Genomic DNA, 13,252 nt, shown 5'->3' with positions numbered 1-13,252 from the left:
TCTAGATTGATAAGTCACGAACACCTAGAGAAATTCTAAGGTATTCAAGAAGCCTTAGAGAAACCAAGAAAACTCTCAAAATCTGATTTATTGATTGAATGCCTAAAACCATTAGAAGTGTGAGCTATTTATAGCCTTACATAGAGATGAAAAACTAAATAATGTGAAACTAGTCTAGAATTGTGGGCTTGACTAAGACTAAGAATTGTAGGCTTGACTATTTCCATAAGACTAAGGATTGTGGGCTTGACCGGACCTTATGAGGTCATCCCTTAGGTAAATAACCTTATGAGGTCATCCCTTAGGTAAATAAAGCAAGGCTATGGACCATTAAGCCCTTATTACAATGACTTTAACTAAAACAGCAAATGTGACTAGAGAAGTGTCACGCATGGTTATCTTTGACGTGCACTACATGGATGGCCTTCATTTCTTCATGTTCAAGCCCCTCAATGACCTTGGGGACAATTTCTTGGCCTTGTATCTCACGAACAAGCCCTTGGAGTTCCTCCCTCATCTTTTTAGCTCGTGCTCGAGTCACGGGTCCTAGGGGAACACGAATAGTTCGCAATGGTGTCTCTTGGTTCGTATCATATATAGATATGAAAGAGAAGAGAGAGAAAATAAGAGCAAACCAGATGTGGGAGGGTTCAGAAAGCAACGGGCTTATGGAATGTAAGACATTAAAACTAGTATGTTACCACCTACTGAGTGACTCCTTCCCTTCCTGATTTTGTCTGACAACGAACACAGCATAAGGACAAGCTTTTATTGCCTTTCAAAGGTCTTCCACTCGCCGGTAGGGTCTTTGGTAATAAGTTGCATCTAAGCTGACTGACACTGTTGGTTGCTGACCATGTTAAATGTCTGTCTTGCATTTTGTTTTGTAGTGTTGAATGTTCTTGGAGCCATGTTTGGAAGTTGGCTGTGACACCCCGAATATTGGGAGGTTGTTTGTAAAGAAGATACTAAAGTGTATTTCTTTGGATTTGATTTAAAACCTTATTTTGTTTTAAAAGACTAGAAACCCTAATTTTAATCACTGAAATTGTAAAAGTCTCACGTTTTTCTTAAAAATTTCCTTTTATTTGGAATTCATTATTTATTAAAGCCCTACTACCCAATCGTTTCACAAAAAGTGCAAATAAACCTAGAGAGTAGGGTTTCACTTTTGGTTTCAAGATTGGAGCAAAATTAGGGTTTTCGCGATTTTTCGCCGGATGAATTTTCGGTACTGAGCAAGGATCCAATTTGGTGAATAAAAGTGACTTTTAAGTGAGAAATAATATGTGATTAGGAGCAATGATATAAGGTTAGTGAATGGGAAGTAAAAACCCTAGTACGTGTGTTTTTAAGAAAAACGGCGCGAACCGATGGGTACCGCGCACTACCGATTGAACGCACCACTTGACCACCACTTTTTTTTACCATACAAGCTTATTGGTATTTGAGCAAAATATCTTCTCAATTTCCAGCTATCTTGACCGAAATTTGAGGCTAGAAATGCAAGAAAGAAAGAGAAAAAAATGAAAGGTGTCGCCACCTAAGGGTTTCTTGACCAAGAGAGATGGTCTTCCTTTTTAGCCCAATTTTTGCTCATTTCCCTTCATTATTTCAGCAGCTTGGCCGAACAAAGTGAGGAGAGAAAGAGAGCAAGAAAACAATTTCCTTCTTCTTGAGTTGAATCATCCAAGTAAGAAATTGAAATTCCAAACCGATTAAAGAGTGGGTTGTGAGTTGGGAAGCTTGTGGAACCAAGAGATTTCTAAAGGAGGTGAAGTATCACTCTTTCAAGCTTTGTTCTTGAGGTATAAAGTCTGATTTATGGCTTTGATTTTTTTTACTTTGGTTTAAGATGCTATTTAGTTCGTGCTTTGGCTTGATTACAAGATATGCAAGTTGTGTGATGAATTTTGGATGATTTAAGCAAGTTATGGTTTGATTAATTTCTGCTTAAACTTGTTGTATGGTTGATAGATGTTGTATATAAGATTGTATAAGGGGCTTTGGTAGTGATTGGAACAAGGAATTTAAGAAAGTTTCATTGAAGACCAAAAATTCCAGATTTCTGGAATTTCCTAATTCAGTTCTACCCGGTTTTGGAACTCCTAGTTAGAGGCCGAATTAGGCTTTACCTAAAACATGAAAGTTGTATATAATGGTATTTCATAGGTGCCTACAAAATTTCAGCTCAATCGGAGCAACGTAGCCCTTGAAAAGACCAAATTACCCTCACTGTTTTAAGGTTTTTCCCAGTAGTCCGTTTGGTCAGTTTATCCAGTTTATCACGTTTATTCACTAGGATCCGTACTGATTTAGTTTTTTTCCAAAACATGAAAGTTTTATTATTCTGACTTAGCTTTTAAACGCCTCCAAGAACACCTTAATCGGACCTTGGTAACCTGAGATATGACCATTCCAGTGTAGAGCGGTTAAATAGCCGACTAGTTGGATTTTGGTTCTGTAAATTGAGGATTTGACTAGGTTGCATTGGAAACTGGACTAAGTCATCTTCATGAACATTGTAACCCTGTGCCTTAGCTTCGAAACGGTATAAGTTGCGCCTCAATCCGATAAGCGTAGCCTCGGATGTGTTATTTCCGCAACCACACGTCAAATCTGTCTTTTGCTAGATTGTATTTCCGCACTTGCTATTACTTTGATTCTTATTCTTATGATGTTATGAGCCTATGGAACGGCTATTGACTTGCATTTATGATATATATGACTTTGGGATTGGCTGAGGAAAAATAATGAAGCCTAAATGGCTGGAAAATTAGGTAAACACAATGGGCATGCTGCCCAAATTTACGCTCGAGGACTATAAAAATACACTTGCGACTTGGGTCGAGTTGATATGAATAGTACTTGAACCATCTAGGGTACTTGAGTCTTCTTGTTTCGAGGTATATAAGTAAGGACTTGGCCGAACTTGTACCCTTGAGAAATGCAATCATGATTGCTCGAAGTATGTTTTCCTTGTACTTTCAACTCGCATGACAATTTCAAGTATAAATATTACAAAGTTTTACTGTTTAAAAAGCGAGCAAGTGTTTCACGACTACTATCCGAGTGAATTTCAATTTCTTGATTTTTATTGAATGAAACGTCTATGTTTCGAATCTTAGTCATGTTTCAAAGTTCTCAAACTGAGTTTTATCGCAGATTTGGACTCCGAACCCGGAGTATAACCTGAAAGTAACCAGTAAAGGCACTATATCTTGTGGTGAATACCGAATTGCACTAGATACTTGAACTTGATACGTGACCAATATAAGTACATGTTATATACGTGAATTGATAGGGCAAGAGTGTACTTTATCGCACTTGCCCTTACGTGATATACTTGTTTATTGATTGCAATTGACTTGATATACTTGTTTATGATGTGCGCACTTCCTGGAATTCCAGAAACCCTGTGGCGAGTTACTCTAGTCGAGCCGGCAAGGGCTTGGTCGATTGGGTAACGAACCCTGGGTCTCTTGTTTTGTCGAGTGGAGTGATATCTCCTCAACTAATCGGTATACTCGAGTATTACCACCCGTGTTTATTGAGGATTTTGGGCCCAGTAGTGGGTGTGAATGGTGGACGGAGAGTAGTGTAAGTGGTGCTCTACTGGATTGGTTCCTTTACTTGAAAGTTGACGGAGTGTCAACTATTACGTGATCAAGCTCCGGATGATGAAATGGGAAGTTGGCTCCTGAGAGCCATCCGTATCCTTATGCTTTGGAATGAATATTGTTTATTGGATTATTGTTTCTTCTGAAAACTTTTACACTCGCTCATTTTGAGATTGCTACTTGAAGTGTTATTGCTCACTTTTATGAACTCTTCATGCTCGTTACTTTGCTATATCGAAAACTTGTGCTTATAAATAATGGTCAATTTGCTATTTGGAACCTCACTGGGCTTTTAGCTCATACCACCCTATTTGTTTTCCTTACAGGGGGTACGAGCGAGGCGTGAGAGGTGTAAAGACTAGCGTAGTCTAGTTGTTTTTGACTTTTGACTTTTGACTTGTACTCGCGCTATTTCTCGAATAGAATGTTTTATATATTGAGGCTTTGTACCTTGATTTTCATCAATGTAAAGAATCCTATTTGACTTTCACCCTATTTCTTTATTTTTTTAGTCAAATTGGGGCGATGGGGGCTATGTTACTATTGCCCGATTTCAATGTTATAAAATGGATCAATAGTTTTAGATTCTAAATAGAATCCAATTGGATTCTAAGCTTGAATTGCGATGTTATTTATGGTCCATGAATGAATGCACGTGATACGAGTGAGTGAGTCCTGGCGAGAGCTGGGCAGGCGGTCCGCCAAACCCTTTGGTACGCCTCAGGGGGAGGTGGGGTCGTCATAGATGGTATCGGAGCTCTTATTGAGCTCGTGCCGGGAGAGGGTTCTCGGACTGTGGGGATTGACTTGTTAAGTGTGGAACAATTGTCTATTGTTGTGGACCTTAGATATGTATGTTAGGTAGGAATCTCTAATATGGGTGATTTGCTCTTGAGCCTGGCCAGCTTGAGTGGTGAATTATCATATTTTCGGATTCTTGTCCCCAAATACCGAAGAGTGACACCTTTACGATAAGTTGAGATCTCGCGTAATATTGGGATAAGTTTGGATTGTGAAAGCAAAGGCAAGGGGAATGCGAATAGCCTGGACTTGTAATATATTGAAGATATTCATGGGATTCAGGATCCTTCTTATTCACGTGTTTCGAGCCTTGATTAAGTGTAGTGCCTGAACGATACCTAGGGTTTAATGCTTTATAAGTTATGCGACTTGTTTTGATTGAATGTGTTGTATTGCTTTGTTTTATGATTTAGAGGGGTTTATGATTTGCATTATTCTGTTTTGTGCTGTTTATATTTATATAGTTACTTAGTGGCTATATTCTATCATTGATTAGTTGGTTATATTGTTATAGTTGATTCGCTACGAACCATGGAGGGTAGAAGAAGTCAAGCTAGGGGAACTAACCGAGGACGCGGTCCTAGTCGTAGCCGTGGGGGGTAGACAAGCCCAGGAACCGGTACGAGAACCGAGAGAGGAAAGTGAGGCAACGGTTGAACCACAACCTGAACCCCAAGCTGCAGGGGGAGATCAAGTGGCAACTGCCATTCAGCAGATGACTAACATTCTGGATCGGTTAGTGGAACAACAGGGTCAAGCCCCTGTACATCAACCTAGGGACCCTGATAATGGGCAAGATAGGGCCTTAGAGAGATTCCATAAGTTCTCTCCACCCAAATTCCTAGGAGGGCCAGACCCGGATGGGGCCGAGAAATGGCTGGAGGCCATGACAAATATTTTTGCTGCCCTAAACTATACAGAGGAGAGGCAAGTCCAATTCGCTGTTTTCCAGTTCGAGGGGCCAGCTAGGGCTTGGTGGAACGTAGTGAGGGCCAAGTGGGAGAGAGAGGCGACTGCATGGACCTGGTTAAACTTCGTACGGGAATTTAACGAAAAATACCTTCCACCCATCGTCCAGGAGAAGCGAGAGGACGATTTCATTAAACTCCGCCAGGGAATGTTGAGTGTAACTGAGTATGAGACTCAGTTTACAAAGTTGTCCAAATTTGCCCCTGAACTGATAGATACGGAGCAAAGAAAGTACGGAGGTTTGTGCAAGGGCTAAATGTGGAGTTACAAGAAGCCTTAGCGGCAGCTCAAATTAACACGTTTACGGAGGTTTTGGAGAAGGCCCAACGAATAGAAATTGCTAGGGCACACGTGAGGGCTTTTCATGCAAAAAGGAGAGGTGCGCGTGGTGGAAGTCATAGGCAAGGACAAGGTGAATTAGAGATGCCACCCTTTAAGATAGGTCGAGGAGATGGTGGTGAGAAAACTTCAGGGATGTCTATGGAAAGTACTCCAAGAGGAGCTTCGCGTGGCTGGGGCCAAGCAAGAGGTGCCTCACAAGGAGGTCAGACCTCAGCCCCTCAAGTATCTTGTGGGTACTGTGGGAAGGCCAATCATGTGGAGAATGATTGTTGGCGAAAGGCAGGAAAATGTTTATGGTGTGGTAGTACCGAGCACCAGCTTGCAACCTGTCCCCGTAGATCACACCTAAACCCTGAACAAGCAAATGTAGGAGGGAACCACTCAAGAGTGCCAGCTAGAGTGTACGCCTCGAAACAACAGACTTTACCTGAACCATCGGAGATAGTAGAAGGTACGATGCGTGATTTCTGTTGTTTAACTAAGTTTTGGCTATAGTGTGCAGAACCAAGAACGGAAAAAAAAGAAAAAAAAAAAATTATTATTATTATTATATATTATTTTATTTCTGTGCACCGTTTTCTTTTATTTGTTTTATTATATTACTTTTATTAACATTTTATCAGTAAATATAGTTTTAAAATCATTTTACTAGTATAAGGTAGTTCGTGAGAAATTTGGAACGTATTTTGGACGTGGGACCCGCTAGTGCATTAAGTGAGAGAAATTCGGTCGATTCGATTAAATTTTGCATAAAGGGATTGTATTACTAGGTGTTAGGAGATGATTAGAGGTTACCTAGATGGATTAACCATGGAGGGACAAGAGGATAACTCTAAGTGAACATAAGGTGCCAAGTGTCCAATTTTGGTTGGCCAAACCATACCTAACTTTGCCTAACTTTCTTTGTCTTCACTTAAAAGTCAAAATTGGACCAAATTATCTTCATTCTTCATCTCCTCATGGCCGAACCTCTCTAAGCAACAAAGAGAAAAATTCCTCAACCTTCCATCTTCTCATCTTGCTTCAATCTTGAAAATCAACCGATTTCTTCTTGAATTAGTCCATAAAATCATCTTGCTAGGAGTGTTTGAAGACCTTGGTGGTGTTGTTTTGGAAGAAAACTCTCTAAGCTTCAACCTTTCTTGAAGATCTAAGGTATCTTGCTTGGAACTCATCTTTTGTTTCTACTTTTGGCCAAGTGGTGCCTTATAGTAGCTATATGCGTGATTGTACGGAAGATTTGGTGGATTGGAGTGAAGTTTCCTTAATTTTCTGATTTTTCTTGGAATTTTCTGGTTTCATATGGATGTGATGTTGTGGTCATCTATGTTGGTTGATAATAAGGGGGAATGACTCTAGGAGGTGTGAATTAGTGATGATTGCAACCAATTTTGAAGTTGGATTGAAAAATGAAAAGTTAGGGTTTCCAAACCCCTAATTCTGTCCGGTTTTGTATCTCAGGCTTAGAGGCCGAATTGGACTTTGCTCAAAACATGAAAGTTGTAGGTTTTGATGTGTTTGAGGTGCCTGTAAAATTTCAGGTCATTTGGAGTAGTGTAGAGAGAGATATGTCGATTTTACTGTTGCTGTTCTGGGTTGATCAGAATGCGAAAACTGCACTAGTAATTAGCCATTTTGACTGGAATTTGTTTGGATTTTGTTGTTGGTGTCTTCTGATGAAATGTAGCTGGATGTCGTAGCTATCATATTCCTTTGGAATCACTGCATTTGGACTTGTGTAGACTGAAATGGACTCATTACAGTGTTGTGCAATTTGTGAACCTGCAAATTTCGGTTCTGGTTTGGTAATCTGCATTTTTGACCTAGTTGTGCTAGGATTTGGACCGAGTGGCCTTCTACATTGTTGTAGCCCTGGTTCTTAGCTTCGAAACGGTGGGTCTTACACCCTAATCCGATAAGCGTAACGCAATTTGTGCCATTACCGCATTAGGAGGTCAAAACTGTTTTTTTTGTTGTTGGAACAAATGAGTTACATTTCCTGATTTTCTGGTTTGCTTTCATGCTTAAAATGCATATGAAACCCTATTGGGGTTGTGATTGGTATTGCTTATGACTCGTGTTTGAGTCTTAATTGTACTTTCTTGATTATTATAGGGCGTGTCGGTGATCCGAGGCTCACGTCGGGCGAAAACTTGTGAAATTACTTTGTTTGACTTGGTGAGTGTACTACTCACCTATTTGTTATTCCGTGGCTTTCTTGTACTTGAATTCTGTGTTTTGGATTAGATGGGATGATTGTTTGGACTAGGTGAGGCGAGGGTGTACTTTACCACTCTCGTACTCTCTGGCCTACTTGTTTGGATATGATATAACTTGAATACTCTTGACTGTATTTGATTTGGGTGTCGCTTGGATGCCGATCTTGACTGTACCTCTGGATCTGTACTGTTCACTTTGAGCTCTACCTCATTGGAAGTCAATGGACTCGAGCCAGTAAGGACTTGGTCGGGGACATTTGACAAGCCATGGGGACTGTATTTGAGAATCTTTGGGTATGAGACCCTAGATTCCGGTTTACTCGAGTAATACCAATTCTGTACTGTGTGGTGTTCGGGCCCGGTAAGGGGAAAGTGAGGTGGACGGATAATTGGAGTAAAGAGGAGTCTACGGTATGATTACCTGATATACATTGACGGAGGGTCAATGAAATGAGATCAAGTATGGCAAAACGGAAAAGGGCTCTTGAGAGCCATCCGTATCCTTTTATTCCTTACACTTGGGTGTTATTGCTTTTACTTACTTGACATGCGTATTTGGATTGAATATTTCTTGTGTTTACGTGCTCTTGGTATATGTACGTGATAGTACCTCATTGGGCGAAAGCTCACTCCGTAAATTTTGTTTTCCTTACAGGGAAGTATCTTTTGGACTTTTGATTTTGAAGAATGAGTTGAGTAGAGCTAGTCAAGAGATTTTGTATAGCTCCTCAATAGTTGGAACCTTAATTGTACTTGGATTCAATACTTCCTTTTGGCTTGTAAACATACGAATGTGGTTTGTAATAGTGAGTGTACTCTTGTCCAATGTATTATATTTGGCTTGTATATATTCTTTTCAGTGATTGTTGGATTACCTGTATTCGATTGGGTCTTGGCGGATGATGACGTGGCTATCACTATTCACCCTACGTTTTGACTTTTGTTTTCCGTTTTACGATTGTTGGGTTGGCTAAGCGCGCTAATAGTTTTCCCGAACGACTTGAGCGAGGATTTGACATTTTAGTAGTCCTGGCGAGAGCTGGGCAGGCAGTCCGCTAACTCCTTTGGTATGCCTTAGGGGGAGGTGGGGCTGTCACAAGTGGTATCAGAGCCTAGGTTAGAAATAACCTGGGCGAACCTGAAACCTGTTTCTTAGAACTCTTGGGGATTGTGTTTAGACACCATTAAGTGTGAATATATTGACTAAGCTATAAACCTTTGTTATCTTTGTAGGTTATGGCTGGCACGAGTGGAGCGGGCGGAGACGAGCCACCTCAGAGGCGCCCACGGGTTATCGACTTCCAGGAGAGGCCAGGAGGTCCGATCCGGCTGTGGTATACCGCTAGCCGGACCCGCCGCTGTAGGCGTTGCCAGTTTTACTCTTACGCGGACCACGTGGTTGTGGCAGTGCTTGCTGAGCGACGGAGGCTTAGATGTGCCGCCGCCAGGGAGCGCACTGAGACCCTTAGGCTTAGGGGCATCATGCGGATGCAGGCCGATAGGATTGGGGAGCTCCAGGGGAACGTGGTCATGGAGCAGGAGAGGACGGACGCTCTGAGAGAGCAGTTGCAGGTGGTTAACGACCGCCTCACTAGGGTAGTCCGGGAGGTGAGAGACCGGTCCGGCGCTATTATCGATGAGTGTGGGGCACTCATCCAGGGAGTGATTGGCGCCAATGCGCCAGGGGGAGTTCCAGGTGGCGGAGCTCCAGGTCAGGGAGGCGCCCCTAGCTCTAGCTCTGGGGGGGAGTCGGTTGGCTCCGTCGAGGACTAGATTAGGGTTTTTTGAGCCTTGTTTGATCCCGTGTGAGGGATACCTAGGAAAACCTTTTGGTTAGTTGTTTTGTACTTTTGGGACCTAGGTTGTACATTGTATTTTGGCAGACCCTCTTTTGGCTTCACGGGAGTACTTTTGTATATATTTGCTTGACTGCTTATGTACGACTGTTTGACACAGTTATGTGTTTCATGTATAAATGTGCTATGTGTATACATGCCTTATGTGGTGTTTACTTTTGCCTTTCGTTCATGCTTATATGATGATCTTGATATGCCCTTTTAATATTATTTTTGTGCCTCGCCTTTAGATTGACTTAGAGAATGGAAGGCACTCGTAGTGGACGAGGCCGTGGCCGCGGGGTTAGGCAACCCACAACTGACGAGGGTATTAGGGATACCTCAACTGAACCAAACCCTGAACCTAGGGTTGACCCTAATGCCCAGATAGCCGCTGCTATGCAGCAAATGACTGACCTGTTAGCCCACGTAGTTCAACAGCAGGGCCAACCTCCTATCCAGCAACCTGGGAACCCTGGCCATGTAGTAGAGAGTGAAGATCGGGCCCTAGAGAGATTTCAGAAGTTTTCTCCGCCAAAATTTCTGGGAGGGCCAGATCCGGACGTGGCCGAAAAATGGTTAGAGAAAATGATAGATATTTTTGCCGCCCTACACTATTCAGAAGAGAGACAGGTTACTTTCGCTGTATTCCAACTGGAAGGGGCTGCGCGTTCTTGGTGGAACGTGATACGAATGAAGTGGGACCGGGAACAAACCCCAAGAACATGGGTAAACTTTGTGAGGGACTTCAATGCGAAATACTTTCCTCCTCTAGTCCAGGAAAAGAAGGAGGACGAGTTCATTAGACTCCGCCAGGGGACTCAATCGGTGGCTGAGTACGAGAGCCAGTTTACTCGTTTATCTAAGTTTGCCCCTGAACTCATTCTAACGGAGCAAAGGAGAGTTAGACGTTTTATTCAAGGGCTCAATGTGGAAATCCAAAAGGATCTGGCGGTAGCCCAGATCAATATCTTTAGTGACGCTGTGGAGAAAGCTTTGCGAGTTGAAAATGCAAGGCTCCAAGTAAGGAATTTTCAGGTGAAAAAACGGGGGTTCTCTGCGAGTAGTTCGAACCAAGGGGATAAAGGGACCCCTCCTAAGTTGGGAAGAGGAGCCGGAGGAGGAAGGCAACCGGGAATGACGCGAGGGACTCCGCCGAGGGGTGGTCACAATGGACGGGGCCCGCAAAGAAGCGCTTCACAAGGAAGTTCGGCCTCAGTTCCACGTGGACCCTGTGGATTTTGTGGGAAACCAAACCACACCGAGGACAATTGTTGGAGGAAAGAAAGGAAATGCTTGCGCTGCGGGAGTGCGGAGCACCAAATAGCTAACTGTCCGGTGTTACCTCGGGAGGCTAGAGTAACTACCCAGTCGTCGAAGGCTAACTCGGGACAGTCCAAGGTAGAAGGGACAAAGCCAAAGGTGCCAGCTCGGGTTTACTCCCTTGAGCAACAACAAGTCCCTGATTCCTCTGGGGTTGTAGAAGGTACGATCCCTGTTTTCCATCGTCTAGCTAGGATTTTGATAGACCCTGGCGCTACCCATTCCTTTGTTAACCCCAATTTTATGTGCGGCATTGACATAACCCCTGTTAGCTTGCCTTATGACTTAGAGGTTAGTACTCCTACGGGGGACCAACGTTTGATTACTGGATTGATGTATTCAAATTGTGAAATTTGGGTAGGAGAGAGGAAGCTTTTGGGAAATCTTATAAGTTTAGCTATTAAGGGGTACGACGTTATATTGGGTATGGATTGGCTAGCTAAGTACGATGCACAACTTGATTGTAAGAGGAAAGTAGTGGAATTTCGTATACCGGGGGAGGCAACCTTAAGGCTAGATGTGAGAGGTAGTTTAGCCTCATCTGCATTGCTTTCGGGTATTCGGGCTAGGAAATTTCTGTATAGAGGGGCCCAAGGGTTTCTAGCTTTTCTGATAAACACTCCCACTGATAAGTTGAGGGTGGAAGATGTGCCTATTGTACGTGAATATCCGGATGTGTTTCCTGATGAATTAGTAACTTTACCTCCGGAGAGAGAGATAGAGTTTAAGATTGACCTATTGCCAGGAGCGTCACCTATCTCTAAGACCCCCTATCGAATGGCACCTGCTGAACTCAAGGAGCTGAAGTTGCAGTTGCAAGATCTGTTGGGGCGTGGGTTTATTCGTGAGAGTGGATCTCCTTGGGGGGCTCCGGTACTATTTGTTAAGAAGAAGGATGGAACTTTACGACTGTGTATCGACTATCGGGGACTAAACAACTTGACCATTAAGAACAAATACCCACTTCCCCATATCGATGAACTGTTTGACCAGCTGCAAGGCGCAGTGGTCTTTTCAAAGTTAGATCTCCGACAGGGTTACTATCAGTTGCTAATTAAGAAAGAAGATGTACCCAAAACTGCTTTCAATTCTAGATATGGGCATTTTGAATTTGCGGTCATGCCCTTTGGGTTGACCAATGCCCCTGCCGCCTTTATGGATTTGATGCATCGGGTTTTCAAACCCTACCTGGACCGATTTGTTGTCGTGTTCATTGACGACATTTTGGTCTATTCAAAAACCCGTGAGGAACATGAGCAGCATTTGAAGTTAGTATTACAAACCCTGAGAGATCACCAGCTATACGCCAAATTTAGTAAGTGTGAATTCTGGTTGGAGAAAATCTCTTTTTTGGGACATGTGATTTCAAAGGAAGGTATCACGGTAGACCCCGCGAAAGTAGAGACAGTGGCGGAATGGAAGAGGCCAGAAAATCCCACCGAGATCCGTAGTTTTTTAGGATTGGCTGGGTACTATAGACGCTTTATTAAAGACTTTTCCAAACTAGCCGGTCCTTTAACCGACCTGACGAAGAAAAATGGTCGCTTTGTGTGGGATACTAGGTGTGAAACCAGTTTTCAGGAGCTGAAGCGAAGATTAACCATAGCTCCTGTACTGGCCTTGCCGAATGGGAAGGACAGTTTCACAGTATATACCGATGCTTCGAAGGAAGGCTTGGGGTGCGTGTTAATGCAAAACCAGAACGTGATTGCCTTTGCCTCTAGAAAACTAAAAACCCATGAACAAAACTACCCTACCCATGACTTGGAGTTAGCTGCGGTGGTCTTTGCTCTGAAAAAGTGGAGACACTACCTTTACGGGGTTACCTTTGAGGTTTATTCAGACCATAAGAGTCTTAAGTACCTGTTCTCCCAAAAAGAGTTGAACATGAGGCAACGTCGGTGGATGGAACTCTTAGAAGATTATGACTGCACGATTAACTACCATCCCGGTAAGGCTAACGTAGTAGCGGACGCCTTAAGTCGGAAGGCTCAAATGGCAGGGTTGATGGTCAAGGAGTGGGAGATGTTAAGAGCAGCTAGTGAGTGGAACCCTAGATTGGGATGCAAGAAAATAACGTTCGGAAATATTCGGGTAACATCTGCTATTCTTGATCGAATTAAAGAAGCCCAAGAAAAGGATC

The 13,252-nt window shown here is 42.9% G+C and overlaps 1 protein-coding gene across 1 annotated transcript; it reads left to right on the top strand.

Moving 5' to 3' along the window:
* Positions 1-10,374: 10,374 nt before the first annotated feature.
* On the top strand, positions 10,375-10,809 carry LOC113758606 (the record flags this gene model as incomplete). Its single annotated transcript, XM_027301382.1, has 1 exon — positions 10,375-10,809. A coding segment is annotated over exon 1 (435 nt), but the record flags the coding sequence as incomplete, so codon positions are not given.
* Positions 10,810-13,252: the final 2,443 nt, after the last annotated feature.

Source organism: Coffea eugenioides, unplaced genomic scaffold (assembly GCF_003713205.1).
Source record: "Coffea eugenioides isolate CCC68of unplaced genomic scaffold, Ceug_1.0 ScVebR1_599;HRSCAF=1302, whole genome shotgun sequence".
Classification (NCBI taxonomy): domain Eukaryota; kingdom Viridiplantae; phylum Streptophyta; class Magnoliopsida; order Gentianales; family Rubiaceae; genus Coffea; species Coffea eugenioides.
Note: the sequence above shows the minus strand (reverse complement) of the source record. Positions and strands in the feature narration are given on the sequence as shown.